The sequence below is a fragment of the Prinia subflava genome, chromosome 1 (assembly GCF_021018805.1).
Source record: "Prinia subflava isolate CZ2003 ecotype Zambia chromosome 1, Cam_Psub_1.2, whole genome shotgun sequence".
Lineage (NCBI taxonomy): Eukaryota > Metazoa > Chordata > Aves > Passeriformes > Cisticolidae > Prinia > Prinia subflava.
In genome coordinates, this window is record NC_086247.1 from 106,404,952 (window position 1) to 106,426,218 (window position 21,267).

The 21,267-nt window shown below is 38.5% G+C and overlaps 1 protein-coding gene across 6 annotated transcripts in view; it reads left to right on the forward strand.

Moving 5' to 3' along the window:
* ELMO1 (engulfment and cell motility 1) overlaps positions 1 to 21,267 on the forward strand; it is a 304,523-nt gene that overhangs the window by 151,103 nt on the left and 132,153 nt on the right. For 5 of the 6 annotated variants that reach the window (XM_063406486.1, XM_063406504.1, XM_063406491.1 and 2 more), the window contains one exon: positions 3,846 to 3,954. In XM_063406486.1, coding sequence (XP_063262556.1) covers positions 3,846 to 3,954 — 109 coding nt within the window. Of the gene's footprint in view, positions 1 to 3,845; positions 3,955 to 11,022; positions 11,148 to 21,267 lie in introns of those variants that run through there. The other variant, XM_063406513.1, reaches the window with a different exon arrangement.

Here is a 21,267-nt window from a genome sequence, read left to right on the forward strand (position 1 = left end):
GTCTGGAGCACAAGTCCTATGAGGAGCAGCTGAGGGAGCAGGGGGTGTTTAACCTGGAGAAAAGGAGGCTCAGGCGAGACCTTGTCACTCTCTGCAACTCCCTGAAACAATGTTGTAGCAAGATAGGAGTTGTTCTCCTCTCCCAAGGAAGAAACATCCAGACAAGAGGAAATTGGCATCAAGTTGTGCTAGGGGAAGTTTAGGTTGGATACTGGGAAAAATTTCTTCATGGAAAAGGTTGTCAATGATTGGAACAAGCTGCCATGGGGAGTGGTTGAGTCACCATTCCTGGTGGTATTAAAAGACACATAGATCTGGGTACTTAGAAATATGGCTTAGTCAGTGGTGGACCTAGCAACATTGGGTTAATGGTAGGACTGGATGATCCTAAATATCTTTTCCAACCTAAATGATTCTGTGATTATGTGGTGCCAGGAATTCTACTGCAATATCCATGATCTCTGCTTTTGAATATTTGTTTTCCCCCAGCACAATTCACCACTGTAGCTGCTGATTGTGAAATGTCTGGTGGATCTGCAACTCACTGTGGATTTTTTGATGGAGAGGAGGAGGAAGATAATAGGATGGAGCACTTAGAGAGCATTAATGATAGACCTCTGTTTAAAGGAAGGTTGTGTGGGCTTGCAACTTTCTCACTATTTTCCTTCCAGTGGTAAAATAACCACTGTGATAAAAACGTGATGCATGCCAGGAGTGTGCTCTATAGATAGAAGAAAGTATTTACTGTCTTGAGCTGTGTGTTATATTTCTTTCCCTGGTATTGTTTTCACCAGTTTATGAAGTGAACGTGTCCATTCTCTGCTTATTTCTCCTCTGTAACCAGAGTGATAAAGGAAATAACATTACAACCATGTCCTTATCAGCTCTATTTATAGCATTTCACTTTGGAACAGGATATGAGTCGTGAAGTCGTGAAAAGACTATTGCAAATATAATAATGAATGTTGTAAATCTGTTGCCAAGACTAGGAATGATTTCTCTTTGCATATTTATAAGAACCTATTTTTTTCTTTCCCTTTTTACTGTTGCTGTTTCTTGCAGAAGATCCATATCTGTCAAATTTGCCTACAGATATTTAGACGCAGCAAAAGGCTGTCCATTTTCCTTTCTTATGGAAGTGTAACATGGCAGCACTGCTTTATTTTGTACAGCAAATGCTAAAATATCTGATGCTTATAGAGAGTGTCTGAGGATCTTTTCAAGACTGCTTTACATATTGATTACTCAAACTGCCATTTAATTTGCTGTATAGCAATACACAGTGCCTTAACTATTTCTCTGGCATTCTTATTGATTGCTGTAATTCTGTCTTACATTATATGCATATATGGTGTCACCATTAAATATTTATGTGCTCATGAAATGTTAATATGTTGGGTTAATGTGAGACTCAACAAAGTGCATTTGCCACAAGCAAGCAGGAATACATCCCGATGCTTCCCTCTCCCTCCCCCTTGCCCTTTCAATTTGCCTCTCCATTGATTTTATTACCAGTGTTTCTCTGCTGTATCTAAATCTGTGTTGAAGCAACCCCCTGCTCTAGTATGCAGATTTTATGTTTTATTATGTGAGAGATAAAGCAGGGTAATAAAAAGAATGAGAGAAGTGATCTTAGGGAGGTATTGAGACATACAGCTTTCCATTGTGCCTGTGCTACTCTATCATTGCTTCTGCTTTTTGGGTGTAGAACTGTAGCACTATCCTCCATGAGAGAGACTGAAGCAGGATGACTCATCCAGAATATAAAGTCATATTCACATGTTTCGTGAACAGCGGCTGCAGCAACGTAAAACAAAAATAGCAGGGGTGTTTCTCTGATTTACTGTTACCCAGAGATGACATGGAGCAATTACATGGCATTTAAACCAAAACTTTTAGAAAGAAAAGTCCTCTTGGCAGACTCTGGAACATGACGCTGTACTATTGGAAAAGGCCAGTAAAAAATTGTGGTGATAAAGTATATATCGTATCCCTAATGACTTTCTAAGCTTCTGTGGGAAGCATAAGCAATCAAAGGAAACATCAGCAGCACTGGACAACAAAACCAGGAGATCACGCTTTCTCATAGCGCAGAGAGCATCCGTCCTTCCACATCCCTGGGTGATGGGTTGGGAGGAGCTAGAGGCTGCCCTTTGTGTACTGCAGGACTAAAATAGATGCATTTGAAGAGACTTTGCCATGCTGTGTGAAGCACATAGCTTTCCTACTTGCCTTAGGGTTTTCACTCTTTTCCCACTTGTTACTGCTTCACAGGAAAGGCTTCTAGACCTAAAAGGTCAAACCCCAAGATCTGGGGAGTTAGGGAAAGTTTTTAGTGGCATCCAGTATTGAACTGCTCCCCCCTTACACCTTTCCTCCTGGTTTTGGGTGAAATTCCAGCCTTGAAGCCCTTTGCAAAGCTTTCTTTGCTGTAAAAATGGAAGGATTTAAAACAAACAAGTAAAAACCACAAACAAGTCCACAAACAACAAAAAAAGCCAAACAAACAGAAACTATTATGGAGATGGGAGCTGACGAGACAGGAGGAATGCAAAGCAGAGAGCAATGTCTAAAAACCTGTTTTTGAGAAAAAATTAGAGATCCTCTGGGATTCTCTGGTGCTTGAAAAAATTTCTTACCTTTGAAATTCATTTTTTTCTTCTGTTCCTCATCCCTAGGCTATGCAGGAGCTGTTTAGGATGAGGTTTTTCTTTTTGTAAAGTGGCATAGTTTGTTCTGTAAAGACAATTCTTACTGCAAATTTGTTTTGACCATTTCTTTTTTTTTCCATACTCTGTTTTGCTCTTTTTTCAGGCTCACTGCCTCAGTGAAATCTAGAGTATTTTTATAATTTTTCCTTTCTTATATAGTTGTAGCGCCAAGGAAAACTTTATCTCAACTGTATCAGATATAGCAGAACTTGATGAGTATAAAAATGTGGAGGGAGTTATTTTCTCCCATTTATTTTCTCCCAGTGTCACTCTGTAACAAATGCAAAGGCTCTCCTTCAGTCATTTTTGCAGCATTCATGGGCTTGATACAAGAGTGATAGTTCCCTGAAATGTTTTGCACATAAGCAAAAATTCTTTTCGTAATAGAGAGAATGTAGATGTTTTCTTCCTTTGTGAGCTGTTTGGTTTCATCACTTGAGCCTACTTTGAAGACTGAATCCAATTATGAAAATTCTGTCCCAACTGGGTTTTTTAGATCCTTCTAGGTATGTTCATGCCTATCAATAATTTAACTAATTTCCTTTAACCAGCACATTGAAAATGGAACTCTTTCTTTCTCTTTGGCTTCTATTTCAGTTTCTCCAAGTCAGGGTGGTGCAGAACAGCAAGATTGCATAGCAATGGTAAAAATTCCCAGCTGGTCACAGACCAGCACTGCTTATATGTTGCTGTCTGCCTCAGACATAGAATCATAGAATGGTTTGGAAGGGACCTCAGAAATCATCAAATTCCAACCTCAGGGTAGAGAAACCTTCCACTTGACCAGGTTACACAAGGCCCCATCCAACCTGTCCTTGAACATTTCTCGGGATGGGGCATCCACAGCTTTTCTGAGCAACCTGTTCCTGTGCCTCACCACCCTCACAGTAAAGAATTTCTTCCTAATATCTCATCTAAACCTTTACTCTCTTTCAGTTTGAAGCCATGACATAAATGGCATAAGTCATTTAGCTGCAGGGAAGACTAAGTTTTATGAAAATACATTTTCCTAAATTCCCCATACAGTTTCCTAGCCTAAGTTTGGTATGTCTTGTAAATGCTGGATTTGGAGAACAGTGTCACAACTCACGGGTTCTTCAAACTGATTATTTTCCATTTTGATTCCAACTTCAGATTGTCCTGGAGAACAGCAGCCGAGAAGACAAGCATGAGTGCCCATTTGGCCGAAGCAGCATTGAGCTGACAAAGATGCTCTGTGAAATTCTGAAAGTAGGAGAGCTACGTAAGTTGATCTGTTTGACCTCCAAGAACTGTGGAGTGAGTTCAGTGATACCTGAGTTTTTTCAATGCAAGAATTCTCTTCCAAGATGTGTTTCTCGGTATAGTTACACACAGAACGCTGGCACTTAGAATGACTACGTCTGTTTTCCCTCTCTTACTAGTTTGTGGCATCACAGGGATGAGGGTGGAATAGGGGAAATGGGCACATTCTTTGACTGTCTTCTGTAAGAAGCAGGACAGTTGCATAGTTTCTAGACGAGTCAGTTCATTTCCATTTGGGTGATTTGGTGTAGGAGGCTTCATGGTTGTTACATTCCACAAACCTTGTCCGTAGGTTGGTTTTATATAGGTATCATGGTCATTCTTTGTGGGATTACTCATCTAAACTGACACATCCCATTTTCTCTTAGATATCTGAACAGCAGTTGTTATATCTATGTAAATATCAGATGATAGGTATATAATTTACTCTGAAAGTGTGATATGAAATACTGTATTTTAATACAGAGTAAACAAGCTGTCTTTGGCTTCAATTACTGTCCCCTGACAAATTGTTAGATACTATCAAACAGAAGAGCAAGTCTGTATCTTCATTAGTCCAGAGTGTTGGTGTCTATTGATATGTATAAATTTTTTACCCATCCATAATATTTTGGATCCAGCTGCAGTCTGTTTTGGCAAGCTTTACCAACAAGTTTCATTTTTTCCTTGCAGAGGCAGGGGGCACAACTGAGATGCTTTTCTTCCCTCATTTCTCTTTTGAAATTTTTTTCCCTAATAAAGATCTTCTATCTTTACAACCAAGTCCATGAAATGTAATGAGAAAAGAGCAATCTAAAAGATAGCAAGAGAGCCCATAGGTATTGTTGTTCTTACTAGCTCTGCAACAGGCATCAAAATCTGTTTTAAAAGTATACTTTGGCCGTTGATATACTTGAGGGTTTTAAATGTAATATCTTGAGAGAATTTACTGACCAAAGAAAAAAATCTGTCTCTGTGCAATGGGCCAGGATAAAACCTGTGCATTTCTTGCCACTTCCAAACTGATATTTGTGTTTGACAGACCCGGATAAATGAGACAATATTGGCTTCTGAATACCATCCTAAGTAAACCAGAGTTATTAAGGACCACATTCACTATGTCTATAAATAAAGAGTTTAGTAACTATTTTAGATGTTTAGCAATGATAGTGTGTTGTATAAGGTTCAGACTGTAGCAGACACAACTCTTTAAAATAACCTTACTGCTCCAGTTGAGGTGTCTAATGCCAAATCACGCATGACAGATCTGTCTGAATTTTTCTGCTGGTAAATGTAGGAGGGACATATGATCTCAACAAAGCTGTAAGCCTACTTGAAATAAGTGCTAAAGATCAATTTTATTTTTACAAATGCACAGAAGAGTATCTGAAATCCAAAGAGCAGCTTTGGTGTTTTAATGCATGTCCCATCACTCCATGGGACTTTAACTGGAATTTGTTGCTAAGAAAGATGATTGATCTTGAGGTTAGCCTAATGTCTCAGATTTCCTCCTTGCAGTGTCATAAGTCATTCAATAAATAAACTTTTTTTGCCACAGACAGGTTTGTCATCTGTATATTCAGAGGGCTGTATATAGATGATTTGCTGTGTGTGATACTGTTTGTCCTGATTGCTTCTAACTTCTGCAGATAGGTCCTTTCACGTTTTAACTTTTCCCTTTTTTTATTTTATTTTTAATTTTTTTTTTTTTTAAAGTGGGGACTGGGAATAAAATAAGAGGATTTGGGGTAGGAGCTCAGTTACCATACGTAGAAAATATCTTAGTTTTAAAAACAAAATGAATTGTTGTATTTTAAAATCTGGTTTTTGTTTTGTTTGTGGGTTGGTTGTTTGGTTTTTGTTCTGGTTTGGAAGTGTGGGGTAAGAAAGAAAATTGAAAAGTTCCCTGAGGATAGCTCTGGCTAAGGGATGCTACCTGCTCATGTTCTGAAACCACTTGTTTTTGGTGTTATTGAGGTTGCAAGCCTCTGGCATGCTTGGTGTGCTGATGTGCAGCCGCTCCCGTGGCAGTCATTTATAGGTGTGGAGTGTTGTAAATATTGGGATGCTAAGGAGGAATGTACTGGTGCTTCTGTTGATAGAAACCAGATGTAGCATGACTGACTTCTGTAAAGTCATGCTGATCTACACTCACACAACATCTGTCTCTGGATGCAGCAATAGGTCTGTGTTGTGGCCTTATATTCACAAGGGACAGAGCTAAGGTTACTTCTAACTCATCTTGACAATTCACCTGTTTGCCAGTGTGCTTCCTTAATGGTTTTGTCTATGAGGAACTCTCACTGTCATTTAAAAGCCTGTAATAAAATACAGCTTTATAATAATGTGCAAAAAATAGATTTCTTGAAAATGGCTCTCACAGATGCACATCTTAACTGACCTGTGATCAGCAGTATATTTTGATGAGAAATGCAAACTAGAACTGACATCTCAGGAGAAAGTACATTCAGGTTTATGCTTCACTTGAGATTAAATACTGTATTGCTGAATAGGATTGGACATATTAAAAATGAGTAGTTATAGTTCAGGGCAAAGATGTCCCCATTAGTTTGTATGTGGTAAGTTTCAAAATATGTATTTAAGGTGGCCCATGTTTCTCCAGATACTCAAAACTCACCATTATTGCATTGCAATGAAAAACCTTTTTCCTAACAGTTTCTGAATTGTATAATTTAAAAGCCACAATAAATGACCTTTTTCTCATGAAATATTCAGCAGTAGAAACTTTTTTAAAGCGCAGAGTAGATAAAAGCTGCTAGATTGTCCATTATTTATGAAGAGCACTTTAATGCTGATTATATTCCCCTTGCTCCACTGTATTAAATACCTTTGGGCAACGAAAAGATATTTTACCATTTCTTTTTGGTCCTCTCAAGCACACATTCATCCCAGCAAGGACTCACAAGACAGTGTTAAAGGCATGCCATTCTACTTCTGTATGTCCACAAATCCAGGTTCTGGACTTCTTAATTCTTTGACTTTGATTCCAAAATGCCCGTGACTCAAAAATTCATCTCTCTTTCAGCAAAGCATTTAAGTGTATGTTTAGATCCTGTGTAAATAGAGAAAGCTCAAGTGCAAGCTGTGAGTTGAGCATATGGTAACTGCTTTACAGAGGTGGACTTGTAGAGTAGAGGAGGTAAAACTTAAGAGGAAGGTTGGTGTAGTGTTTTAGTAACATGGAAGCTAGAATGCAACATATCCATAAGCCTCTTCACTAAAACTTCTGATTCATGAAAGAGTGGGATATTTAACTATAAATCTTTTAATCTTGTGCCACTGTTGCTGTTAAAATGGCAGTGAACAGAATGTCTTCAATGAGTACTTGCTCAGGCACTCATCTTAGCAAACACTGTAGTAATTCCCATTTGTGCAGTAATAGCTTCCTTTGTATATCTTGTTGAACAAGACAATTTTCTTTTTGTGTCTTTTTGTGTCCTGTGTCTTAGAGATGACATCAGAAGAACATTGTGACCCAGTGGTCAATCCTCTTCTTCCTGTACAGTTAGGTACTTAGAAACTCCTTATTCCTAGTACACAGACAAGTTTACAAAGATGAGAAAAGGTGAGGCCATTCATAGTTCCTCCTAAGTATCTGTGAAAGCTGAAACCTCCACCTTTACTCTTATTCAAGTTTTAGTACATGTCAGATATGCTCAGAGGAGAAGGAATACCCACAACAGACTGCCAGCTTTGCTGGGAGAGAATAACATTGCAGATAAATGTGAAAATTAAAAATGAGATCCAGAAAGCCTTTGACCTTCCAGAACTGGAGTTAGTAAATTTAGTGGGAGATTAGGGGTTCACTAAACCTAGTGTTTGTCATGAGTGAGTAGCTCACCGTTTTGCTTAAGTAACCCTACCATGCTTCGATCTGTGTCCAGCTCTCTGCACCTCTCCTCAGCACATGACACTGTTTCTACCCTCAACATCCGTGAAAACTCTCATTCCTGGTGGGAGATGGTACTGGACCGTGTTACCTGAGTCACACAGAACTAACTAGTACAACTCCTCGAACTTGTTGCCTTCTTTCCATACAGGTTCAAATGACATTGTTTTGCAATGAAGCAGGTGAAGAGGCTTGTTGCTGGCAGAGGAATGATAAATTAATGCTGTGTGCACTGAAGAAAGAGTGCTATCAACAGGGCAGTAGTCTAAAGATGTTCATAAGCCATTATCGCTGCATTCCTGAAGTTCTTCTGTAGTTATGGTACATCAGATTTCATGTATTTTTCAGCGTATTTTTGAGCAGGACACAGATGTTCAACTGCCAATGTTCTGCTTTGATGCAGGGTGTTTTTGGAGGCTTTTGCAAAAATCTTCACTCAAGTTTTAGTACAGACCACAGGGGTATATGCCACATGTCAGATACCTATGTATGGATTGTCCTAAAACTTCTGTTGGGTAAATATCTTTACTGGGGCTTTTGGTTTTGAGTGGTCTTTTTGCTTTTCTGGTATGGGGAATTTAATTATAATGGGATCTGTTAGAATGAAATTAATTTACAGGATTTTTTTTCCTCAAAAAAGAAGATCTAAATGCAATTGTATTTTCATGCACCTGATGCTGTTGTGCATGTCTTTTGCTATAGATCTCTTGCTGCAGTTATTGCCCAGGTTGCACAATTGAAAAGCTCTAGAAATTCTCACATTGGCATCCCTTTCTCAGCTAGAATGTGCTGGGCATTAGAAGGTATACGGTGATATTCATGCTTGTGCCCTCTGAAATGAAGGTAATCAAAGCTCATGCTTCAAGGACTAAGCTGATTGCTGCAGGGGTCAGGAAGCACTTTTTCTCTTTGCACATTTTTTCCTCTGCATTGCACAATCCATAGTGTGCAGTTTAGTTTGTTTCTATTGGCCTTTCCTTGGAAGCATATTGGTCACTGCAGGATCAGCATTCCAGACCTGAGGGCTCTTGTGGTTTGATTTTCCTTTTGCTACAGCAAATGCAATATTTTTATGACTGAATGTCATATTTGAAATTTTTTTCCCCTTGCTTGAAAGATAATTGCCTTTTTATGCTCTTCTTCCATCTCCTGAAGCTTAAATAGAATAAAGCCCTAAAAATAGTAAATAAAAGATTTTCTTTTAGTGGCATTGTTCTGGCGTTTGTTCTTGCAATTTCATTTTCTAGAGCACAAATAATTTTATAAGTCAAGAAATGTTTGTTAGGCAGTTGTAAAACTTTTCTGGTCAAAGAGTTATTTAGTGAAAGGTAGCAATTTTCTTTTTCATCATGAGCTTTCATTATGAATACAATAAAAGAATTAAAAATGTATTCTAACCTCCTTTGTTGTAGCTTTTTGCTGCATTCATTCTTACCTATCCACCTTTTTCTCGTCTTGCCCAAACCATCACCCCAACAGATAACCCCTGTTCACAGCAAAAATTAAGCAGGTTGTGACTGAAGGCTAGAAGATAAGTAACACTGAAGACTGGTTCATAGCAGGGAAGAGGTGGGGGGAATATTTGCTTTGGAAACATTTCTCGCAAATTAGCCCTTCCTGACTTTATGGATATTAAACATGCTTGTCCTTCTTGATGCAAAACTAATAACTTGCTGAGTAGTCTAAACTTTATTTTTTTGCTGTATGAAAGCAGAATCTTATTTTATTGAACAGTTCTCTCTGTTTGCTAGCACAATCTAGCAGGAGAGACAAAATGAAGCTTTCTTTTTCTAGGGAGATAATAATTTCTGTGCAATTAACCTCTTCTTGCTCTAAAAAGACTCAGTCTTTTGGTTATATGGTTATAGCAAAGTGTGAAGTCTCTAGAAAATTTCTGCTGTAATCTGTGAGAATATGAGCAACAGAGCTGCAGACACCTTCCAAGCAAGATGTTTGACTTTTACCTCTGAGTGACAGTGAGACAGATTTAGGAAAGTTATTTTCTGCAAATGGTACTGATGGCTTCAAAGCTGGTGCAGTGTTGGCTGCTGGATCAGTTAGCTCGAAATGCTGACCTGCCCACTATCCTCTAGTGTTTTTACCTACTGTCTGCACTGTCTAGTCTTTGAGCTCTTTAAAGCAGGGATCCTGGCTTGCTTTGTAGGTCTGAAATGCTTAATCTTATTGAGGTTTTGGTGCAGAATTCTTTAGCTTCTTTAAAATTGCATTTACTCAAATTTCAATATTATTATGAGTAATAAAAAGCATGGTGCAGGGAGAGCAACCCATAAACCACTTGGGACAAGAAAGAGATGTGAGTGTGGGGATTTTTTTTTTAAGAAACTGATTAATGTATCCAAAAGACAACAAAGGTAGTTTGATTAAGACTGAAGAATTTTTTCATCTGGTATTGAAGTGCGTAGCAGGAATCAAGACCTAAAAGTTAAAAACTAGTAAATTCAAACTGGGAGTAACGTACAGGCATTAGCTGTAAGGGTGCTGAGCTACGGAATTAGTGGAACAGAAAGCTGAAGAATGATGAGAGGAGAAAAAACAAGTCTTGATGATAATTTCCTGCAGTTACTGGAAGTTTTAGCTTTGGCAAATTTGATTGTATGATAAAATAACAGCTGTAATTTGTTTCCATGTGATTATTGGAGCACAGTTCTGGTATTTTTGAATTTCTTTAAATAGGCTATAATGCATAACACAGCAACTTAAAAGTCTGGGCAGATGTGACAATAAACAAGAAATGTTAAAGTAACTTGGATTATTGCCATAGGAATAAGTTTCCGTAGGTTAAAATATTTTTTATTCATTTCTATAGGAAAAAAATAAAAATAAAATCTCCAAAATATCTTCCATGTCAAAACCTCAGTATCTCTTCTAGGCTTGTAGGGCTTTGTTAGCTGTTCGTTTGGTGTGTTCCACAGAACTCCTTGGTTTCCCAAGAATGTAAAAATATAGCAAACTTCTTTCCTGCAATGCCAAACCTTGGAACAGGCTGCCCAGGAAGTGGTTGAGTCACCGTTTCTGGAGGTATTTAAGAGATGGGTGGGTGTGACACTTTGGGACATGGTTTAGTCATGGACTTCATGGTGTTAGATTTACAGTTGGGCTTGATTACCTTGGAGGTGTTTTTGACCTAAATGATTCTGTGATTTTAATCATGCCTTGAAGAACAAGGCAGTGGACAAAATCCTGTAATAAAATTCAGGGGTTTCAAGTTCACTTGAAATGCAGAGGAAAGGAGCTTCAGAGAGGTGAGATGTTTGCTGCTTTTCTGGAGCAATTTCTGTACATTTTAAGGGCTAGTCATTGTTCACAGACATTTTAATTCTGAGCAGGTTGAAATTAAGAGAAAAATAATCTTTGAATCCATTTTTTATTTCCTCATTTTGTTTTATGGTAATATTTTGTAAATATAGATTTACTAAAAGTAGCCATAATCTCTTGTATTTTGCTGCAAGCTATACTTCAAATCTGAAGTTAGTCCTTATGGTTTCACAGCACTGCTGGAAATTTTGCAGCTGCTCCTTTTCGAAGAGTAAAGTTGCTTAATGAATTGTAAACAGAATTGAACAATGTATAAAAGCCCAAATTTATTTTTTAAATGGTAAACTTGAGTGTATATTAATGTTGTAGAAATGTTTGTGTTGGCAAAGGTAAAGGGTTTTCAGGGTGAAAGATGTGTTGCAGGTGAAATGGTGCACCTCTTCCAAAGAAAGGCAGAATGATTTTGGGGGTTGAGGATGATTGCATTAACAGGATCTCTGATGAAATAAGCATTAACTTCTGATTCTTTTAGTTCCCACGACAAGGCTTGGAAAGGCCAGTAAATACATAGTATTCTGGGAAATGCACAAGGCCTTGCAAAGAATACTCCCTTCACTGAGCAGCAGAATATCCTTTAACAATCCTTTACTGGATTGGCTTTGAGGTAGTCAATGTACCATTAATTGTCTCTGGTTATCCCTGCACATGAGGCTTCATGGATGCTTGCAAGGCACTGGAGGCACTTCTGGATTGCTGTTGACTGTATAATCAGGTCCTCTGTCAGAAAGTTCTACTCCCTTAGACTTTTAAACTTTGTTTATTCTTAGGAAAAAATAGATACCTTTTTAAACTCTCAATCTGCAAGGGGAGCTTCTGAGCTCTGCAAGTATTTCAAATTCCCAGGTGTCTGAGAGAGAAGCTTGGACAGAATTCCCTGGTGCAGTACTCACCAGGGGTAAGGCAGCTACTGAGTACAGCTTAGACACATTTGTCTGAAGCTTTTCTCTGGTCACATGCTGCTTCTGGAGCCATGCATTGTGCACTGTAAACACACTGCTTATGTTTATTTAGGCTGCCACAAAAACCTTGGTTCTGTTGCTTGGTGGACCAGACAGGTGAATGCAGGTGTTCTCAGGGAAAAAAAAATGCAACCAAACACTAAACCAGAGACTAGTTAAGTTTTGTCAGATAATTGTACTTATGTTTTGACACCACAAAATACTGTGGAATGCTTTAAATTTACTGATCATATAAATATATCAGGTTATACTTAGCCATCAGTCATTCCTAATCTCTTGAAAGGGCACGTGCTTGATTTTTTTCTTTGCCAAGAGTGTTTTTTCAGAGGTGATCAAAACAATGAAAACAAAGTAATTAGAGCTTGCGATCTTAATATATTTTCTGTAAATGATTTACTATACACTATAAATATTTAACTTAATATCAAACTGCCCTTAATGTACTGTGTTGTAAATCTCTTACAGTCAAACTCTTCTTTGTAAGTAAAAATAACAGTAATGGTGAGTAACCTGAATGACTGGAGCTATGCTGTGAAGGTGACACAGATTTTTAACATTGGGTTACTGATGTTATGTACATGTTGAAATACCATCTGTCACCTGCATTTCTGTTGAAATGCTTGCTAATGAAAAGCTTAAGAGAATTAACTTCTTACAATTAAACTTCACTTGCCCTTCTTGAGGAAGCACAGATTGGCTGGGACTGCAGCAGGAGAAATCTACAGACCCTCAGGCCTCTCACAGACCTTGGAGATGTTCACATTCAGCAACAACTTTAAATAGTGCTGGCTAAATCGAATGAAAACAGGAGTCTGTGGGGTTGTATTTGGTTCTGTTCCATGAGGCGAGATTCAAAACACGAGTACATCCACTCTTGAAACTGCCCTTTCAGCTCTGCTTCTTTACTCTACAAGTTCTATTCCATATCCCTTGACTGGCAGAAACTTTGTATAAATGTGTAAATGTCGTGAATGAATTTTCATGGTGTTTTCCTTTATATGTGGGAAGGAATTGAATTCATTGTTTCATAACATTTCTGGTCTCTTTGTGCTGCAGTTCTGTCGTGGCTATCTTTTGTAAAATGAAAAATAGCTGCAGTGTAATTTTTAAATATACAGCATTAATAGCTGAAAGAAACAGAGAGGGAAGAGCACTTTTGATGTTGGGAGGGGAACTCCACGTAGCCCAAAAAACTGGCTTATGGCACTGTAACAACTGTAATTGTGATGCAGTGTTGTGGGGTGGAGACAGGAGGTGAAACCATGACCTGCTAGAAAACTTTGCATAAGGATCACATCACTCCTGTAGGGCACTGGAAATGTAAGTGATGACATGATTGGGATGTTTTCAGCTAACTGGGACGTAGCTGCACTTTCTATTTGGTTATTTCCTAAGAGTTTTTAAAAGTGATGGCCTTAGTTCTTCTCTTGGGCTTACAACTCCTCTCACATTGCCTTTCCTTAGTGTGTCAGGAGGTCCATGTAGGCTCTCAGGACACCTCTCAGAAACAGCAGTCTCCTGCAATTCCAGCTCACCAGTTTTTGGATCTCAACTTGGAGCTGCATTCTTTGTACACACTACTTGTGTGACTAGCTATGCTGACAAGTCAGTAGAGGAATATAATTACATGCTGCTTACTCCAGTTGTTATCACAGTGTGTATTTCACTAATAGGGAGACATGAATTCAAGCACCCATGCAGATGCTTGGGTTTTGTCTTTGAAGCCAGGTTGTCATACTAATCTAGGCTCCTGTGATTTTTTTATTTCCTCTGTTGGGGATATTGTACCAAAATTGAGCTCTCTTTGAAGAATTATTAGATATGTAAATGCTTCCTGACAGAAGAGTTGTTAGCTGCCACTGAACATGTTTTAATGTACTGTGTATGTCCTGGTGGCACAGAGTGCTGAGACTCTCTTCTGGTTCTTTCTATTTTATAAAGGAGAAAGTTGTGGCTCCAGTTAGATATACCCTATTTTTCCCCTTATGCTTTATTTGTTACTGAAGTTTGTACACATAGTTTATTCTTTGTCTTGCAGTTTCAAATGCTGTGCATTAACAGACCTAAGGCCTCCAGCACTTCTAGGTTCCCACTCTTCAGGGCTAAGCACTCTGCTTATTTTTCCTGAGCCTTTGTATTTTATATGTGCACAGCTTGCTAAGTTGCTTGCTAATAATTCCCCAAACTGGCTGGTGGCTCTATTTTCTCCCCTAATTACCACTACAGAGCATTGGTTTAATTATTCTATCAAGCCTTTAAGAAAGGACTTAAAACATCCATCAGCTCTATCCAGATTTGTTGTCTCTTCACATCAAAGACCCACTTGCTGACAGACACTTGAAAAACCACAGCATAATGATGTTAGCTACAGGCATATATGAAGTGACTGATAAGAAGCTCAGGAAAAGTGTTGGACTCTCTGTTCATCTGAAGTAGGTTACCGAGACACAGAAAATCATTGCTTGTTTGTGTATGTGTGAGTGGGAAAGAGGTTCTTGGTGTAACACTGACTCTCTTAAGCTTTCTGCAATACATTTTCTTCTGGTGGATACTAAGTCCTGTTTTATGCTTTGAATGGCTGTGTTTGTAGCTTCTTAGCACAAATATTTGCACAGCAAAAATCTGAGGGAAGATCTCTGATAGTTAATTCTTTGGGCCTTTCCAAGCTCTGAGTGACAATTAAGCACTAAACTTACCAAAACAGAAAGAACAGCAAATGGCTTTATAACCACAAGATTCAATTGTGTTCATCTTGACATTGATAATATATTTTGTCCTTTGTGCGTTTAGGTCTCCATAGTTTTTGGTAGCTGGCAATGGAATACAATATGTTCTTGCCAGTCAGTGACAGGACATTGTTTAGCTGTACAAAATGGGACTGAACACCATAGAATCCAGCACAGGTTTGTCACAGGGTGCAGCAGAGCTTGTAGAACTGAAGTTCTCATTTTCCAGGTAGGCTGCACAGTATCTCAATGAATAGCTCAGTTGTTAATCATTTGAGGTTTTTAGAGTGCTAGCAAGCCTTACTTGAGAGATTAAAGAAACTTCAGGAGATATACCTAAGCAGGAAAAGTTACCTTAACTCTTAAATAGGCAAAAAACTGGCTGAGCCATAACACAGGAGTGTCATTGATAGTTTTGCTTAAGGCAGATGCTGTTACCAAAACAGATGGAACCATTTTCCTAGAAGAAAAAGTCATCAGAGCCAGTGCCAATGTAAAGAGACTATAAGGAAGTGAATGCTTTTCCACAGAAAACAGTTTGGGGTATGTCTGTCTAGGCCCCATATTTGTTATTTAATCAGGATGCAATTACTTTTAAATTAGGCTTTGATTTTATGCTTTTCAATACAAAAATAAGATTCTTAACTTGAAAAAAAAAAAAAAAAATCCAACCCACAAACAAGAAATGCCTTGGTTTAGGTTCATAAGAAATCTTTGGTGAGACCTGATAGGTAAGACTGGAAAATGTCCAATCCCTTTTTTTTTTTTTTTTTTTTTTTTTTTTTTTTTTTAACATTAAGCCTTGTGATTTCAGAGGTAACAATTCTGCAGGTATCACAGACACCCTGTGTGGAGCCATGGTGCAGGCTGACCATTGCCATGAAAAACAGTGAATCATCTATTACAAAAAGACTTCAGACTGTAAGGACAGTGCAGCCCCCTCATTTTTACTTTTATTGCCAGCTTTTCTTATATCACTTTTCTCCGGGTATGTTATGTGAGGGGCTTGTGATAGGACTGGAGCAATTCCTACTAGGACCAGCTACAAGGTGCTGTTAGAACTTGTGGCCCTGATAGCAGCTAAGGGCTTAGATTTTGGTAGTCTTTGCCTAAATTAATGTCCCAGAGTCCAGTGTGTTTCCAGCCAGGAAAGTTTGCTGCATTTTCATACGGTAATTCGTTATCAGGGTTAGTTTAAGGATGTCACCTGGAAAGTCCAGAGGACCACTGAACTACAAGAGGATTTTGATCATGTGCTATATTTAAAGGCATTAAAAATCTTGAGGATTATTTGTGAAGTATTCTTGAGCTTTACAGGCAGGTGCTTGGAAACTTGTCCTGGAATTCTTCTCTTCCTTTAGCTTCCAACAGTGAAGCCATCATCTACCCCATTCTTTTCCTTCCTCTTCTAGATAGTGACAGGCAGCTGTAATATTTTCTCATAATTATTTCTATGTCTTTCAAAATGATACATTTTGGGTTTCATGAATACCTAGGACAGCTACAGGATTTTCAGTGCAGGTGGTCTGGAGCTCAGTCTCTTGTATTCTCTGGCTGTGCTTTATTTGTACAATGGTAAGGTTCCATTTGATTCACCCCACCTCCATTGTTAAATAGCATATCTTCATGTTTTAGGAACATTTGAGTTTTCAATCTGTCTTTTCTAATATTTACATATTAATAAGTCATTGAAAAACATTATGCAAATTTGATATCATGATGAATTTGAATGATCAAATTAAATGGCCTTTAAGGGTAAATGTAGAAAGCTACTACCAGCTAAGGAGATGAAATTTGCTTATAGTTAACTTTTCTATTAGCCAGATAGGAATTTCAGAAATGCCACTAAAATGGTGGAGAGGAGGCATACCTTCTTGAGCTTTTGGAGGAGTTGCTTTGGTTTGGTTGTTTGTTTTGTTTGGTGGTTTGTTTCATTGGTTTTCTTGTTTTGGTGGTGGGTTTTCTTTTTTTGGTGTTGTCTAGTATTTTTGATTTTTGGTGGGAGGGGTTTTTGTTGGTTTGATATTTCCGCTAGATTAGCTCTCTGGTTTGGAATTGTGGGGTTAGAAATAAAACTTTAAAAATTCCCTGGCTAAGGAATATTACCTGTTAATGTTCTGAAGCCCCTTGTTTTGGTGTTATTGAAGCAAGTCACTGGCGTGCTGGGTGTGCTGGTTTGCAGCAGGCTCCTGTGGTTGTCATTCATAGATAGGCACGTGGAGTGGCACAGAGAATATCTGAGACCTTCAAGGTCTTGGCTGTTTTGTTTGCCCAAGTAAGGACAAAGCTGTTCCTATCTCTGCATCCACAAAAAAATCGTGTATGTAGAAAGCATTCTCTTTACCAGGCAATTGCGAGCAAGGAGAAGAGGTAGTGTCTTTCCTTTTTTAAATTAGGAATGGACATCCCAAGACTGATTTAAAAATCTCAAGATCTCTCTTTTTTGACCCTTTTTGTAATCTGCGATTGTTTTCTCTGCATTTATCAAAGTGAGCTGAGAAAAAAAAAAACTATAAAAGTATAATTCTTTTGATCTCGGTACCTGGAGTTTCAAGATGACACTAAATATGGTGCAACATTAGAAAAATTCCATTGTTGGAACTTCTCCATTAGGTAGGTGGAGCCTTAGGTAATTATGGATGTGTTAGGCTGGAATTTTCAGAGATCTTCGTGAGAGTTAGGATTTAAAATCTCATGGATTTTATATCCTTTAAACTTTCCAGTTAGCTGTGGTAGCAGCAGCATCTTACATCTACTTATTTTTGAAAAAGGTGAGTTGACCCTCAGACAGAAAAAAATGCTCTGGAAGAGTTATTTCTGTCTCTGCTCACTGACAATGAACAAATAACAGAGCATTTCCATCACCAACAGTTCCTTTCCTTCTCTTTTCCACCCTCAGATTCCAGGGGTGGGTGGTGACAGCTTGAAGTGATTAGATATATTTTCAGATACCTATTCGTTTTGAATTTAAAAAAAAAAAAAGTGTTTTTCCATGCCACTACTAAATTATGAATTTTTGAGTGTTTCTGTATATGTTTTGGTAAAGGTGCCACAGTTATTTACTTCTATTATTCACCCCAGTTTAAAACTTCTTCTGCAGCGTGTGTGTGTGTTCCTTTTGTTTTCTCATTAAATGAACTTCTGGAAGTTCCAGATTCTTGTACAAGTATTACAAACCTTCCCATGCACGGACAGTCACACCACAAGTGGTGGGGTTTATTGGAGATTGGATTTCACTTACTGCAGCAGGGGACAATATTCCTGATGGGCATTGGCAGGGCATTGGCAGGGAGGCAGCTGTGAAGGCTGGAGAAGGGATCAGGTGTCACCCCACCCTTCCTAGCACACATACATACACATAACAGCCAATTTATTGGGATACTAATTCTCACTTCCCTATAAAATTCAAAGTTGCAGTAAGCTTCCCCAGGATTTTTTCCTGATTTATTGAGCTCATGTTTATCCATTCACAAAGGAGATGCAGTGCCGTATATGTTGCATAAGAAATTGAATTGCAGTGTGCATTTCTTGAAGAATTTCTGATCCCAAAAGGGTTAAGCAAAACCTATGTATTATTTTTGAAGAACAAGAAAATCTAAGCAAAAATAAAGGCCATCCTGTCCCCATGAGAAGGCAGGGGAAAAAAATTACCATTCTAGCTCATTCTCATTACACTAAGCTGCCCCAGTGGAGGAGACATTTACATTTCATACAATGAATTCCTATACCAATATTGTGCCAGGGTAGAAGAGAATGTGGGTGTTTCTACACCCTTTGTGTCCAAATTTTCTTGACCTCACACAGCACAGAAAGCTTTTTACAGGTGTGGCTATACTATTGTCAGGTTTTGTAGCTACCTGAGAAGTTTGTACCTTAATTCTATCACCTTCCATCATTTCCTGTAGATAGTGACCAACTGGGTGAAGATTTGCTGTCCTTCATTCTCTTCCAGTATCACCTCAGCAGGAAAGACCACGGGTCAGCAGGCAGGTTAAGAGTGAGGTGATAAACTGCTTTTCTTCCAGCTGAACTAAAGATTAAGCAAAGGCAACATTGGCAGTGAGCTTTAAAACACAGATGCTAACTGAGAAGAGGTATGTTCCCAATACATTTTTGAGAATTTGTCTTTGTACTTAACTGAGACGTGATCTGAGGTCTTTGCCAAGCTTTCGGTGTGGGTCTGTGTTCCCTGTATCACCCTCTAGGTCTGATTCACAGAATACTGCGAGCATTATATGCCTTTCAAGAGCCCCAAAATGCCTCAGACGGCAGAAGAGGAGGCCAAAACTGCATCCCACTGACAGCTTCAGGGAACCCTATGACTTATCATGTCTAATCTTTTTTTAAAAAATTTAAGAATAAAAAGTCCTCCTGGTATAGTTGTACTGTGGGAAAAAATAGCATGTAGAGCAAGCTTGGTTTATTTCCTTTTTATCAAGCATTCATTTTGAAGGGTAAGTCATCTCATTAGTGGGAGCCCATCTGCTCCCATTTCTTGCAAGGTAGTCTGATTTGTGTGTGTTGTGTGCATGCATAAAGGCTTTCAGTTTTAGTCTAGTGTTAATTACCATTAGACTTAGGCAGGAGAAAGTAAAGAAATGCTTCAGGAAGAGAGAAGTAAGTTCCATACACTCAAAAACTTCTCTGGAATGGTCTAACTTCTTCCCCTCGCATAACAGCCATCTTTTAAATGAATAATAAAAAATTTGCTCATTTACATTACAGTAATGATGGTTCTTATTGATTGCACCTGAGCCCTGATGTGAAGCAAAGCAAGATTTGTTTGTCATGTGCTTATATGTCACTTTTTCATCCTGTTTTCAAGTTGTGCCCTGCTTAGTATGGAGTGCCATCCTCCATACAGTGTTTCAGAGAACTATCTGTTCTGTTGTCTTGAGTCTTGCAGTATTTCCATCCAGAAAAGTCTTATTGCAGGACCTTTGCGGCAGTGTCCGTTTTATTGCAGTAGAAAGATCCTTCTGAGATCTGAGAGGGGATGTGTTCATTTCTCATTCTTCCCACTTCTTTCTGAGAAACAGAAAGAACGGTACAGCAATAGGACTTCTGTTTTCTGACTTCTGTTTTATTACTTAGACATTTCAGAGTTGATGTGAGCTATGATTTGAGGATTCCCAGGAGCAAGACTGCAGCTTTTTCCCCTTTACCACCTGCATTTCTCAAAGTGCCACAGACTTTTTTTACAGCCCTATTGGAAATCCCAGGAGTGCCATTCACTCGGAACAGATTAATGGTGTTTTCAATCCTGTGGTCTTAAGAAAGTACAACCAGTCTCATTTTGGTGCATATTATAAAAAGCTGATCATGTTATTAAGATGCAAATGAATCTATTTAATGGCAAACCTTTAATGGTGATAAACAGCCTACTCCCATTTCTCACAGATGTGTTATCTTTTTTATTAAAACTCCTTTGCTCTCTCATACATTAAACGTTGAATTTCTAAGGTCAGATCAAGGATGTTCATTGATATTACTATGCTTGGATAAGAAAGAAAAAAATATGAGATACATGGGACCTACTTCTGTAAAAAACGAAGATCTCTTCTGTGTCTCCTTTGTGTCTGAAATGAAAATGATGGCTGTCGGTTCTGTTCTAGCTGATACATGTTCATATTGTATAATCCTGTTTCCAGCAGCTCTGCAGTGGGTTACAGTCAACTTTCTTGAGAAGATTTTATCTGCAGTTGCATGTGCTGGAAGCTATAATTATTTTTTTTAAATAGAAGCTGTAAAATTTATGTTTAGGGGATGTGTTTTAAGTGCAGTAGACATGGATACATCACAGCAAAAATAGCTAGGAATTAGGCAGTGTCTGAGGCTTTGTCCAGCAGTAACTAGCAGCTTGGAATGCTTTAGATCTGGAGCACTTTGGGCCATAAGTCCAGGGGCTCAGTTTTCAGTGTTGGATCACCTTGGCAGAACACCCAGGTAGAGTGCCAGAAATTAACTTTTAAAACCCAAGATTAATGCACTCAGTAGAGATTTGGTAGAGATTTGTGTGCTCTGGAGAGATTGACAGTCTCTTTGAAACACACTGGATTTGAGTGCAATTTTTTCCTCCAGGAAAAATGTAACAGTGGCAGTATTACATATGATGAAGTCATTACTTATGGAGGTGAAATCTCACTATTGTACCAAATTGAAGCCTTTGTGCTGAGAGATCCCCTTCAAGGAAAATGCACAAGCCTATCTGTATCTCATTTCACCCTGGCTAGGGGGAAGTACAGCCTCCACAGAAGGGAGAGATGGGAAAATCCCAAGCAACTGAAGGAGCACAGTGTTATAAAGAAGAAGGATTCCAAGGACAGCGTAAACAGGAGGTGTTAAGTGTATTATGCAAATGG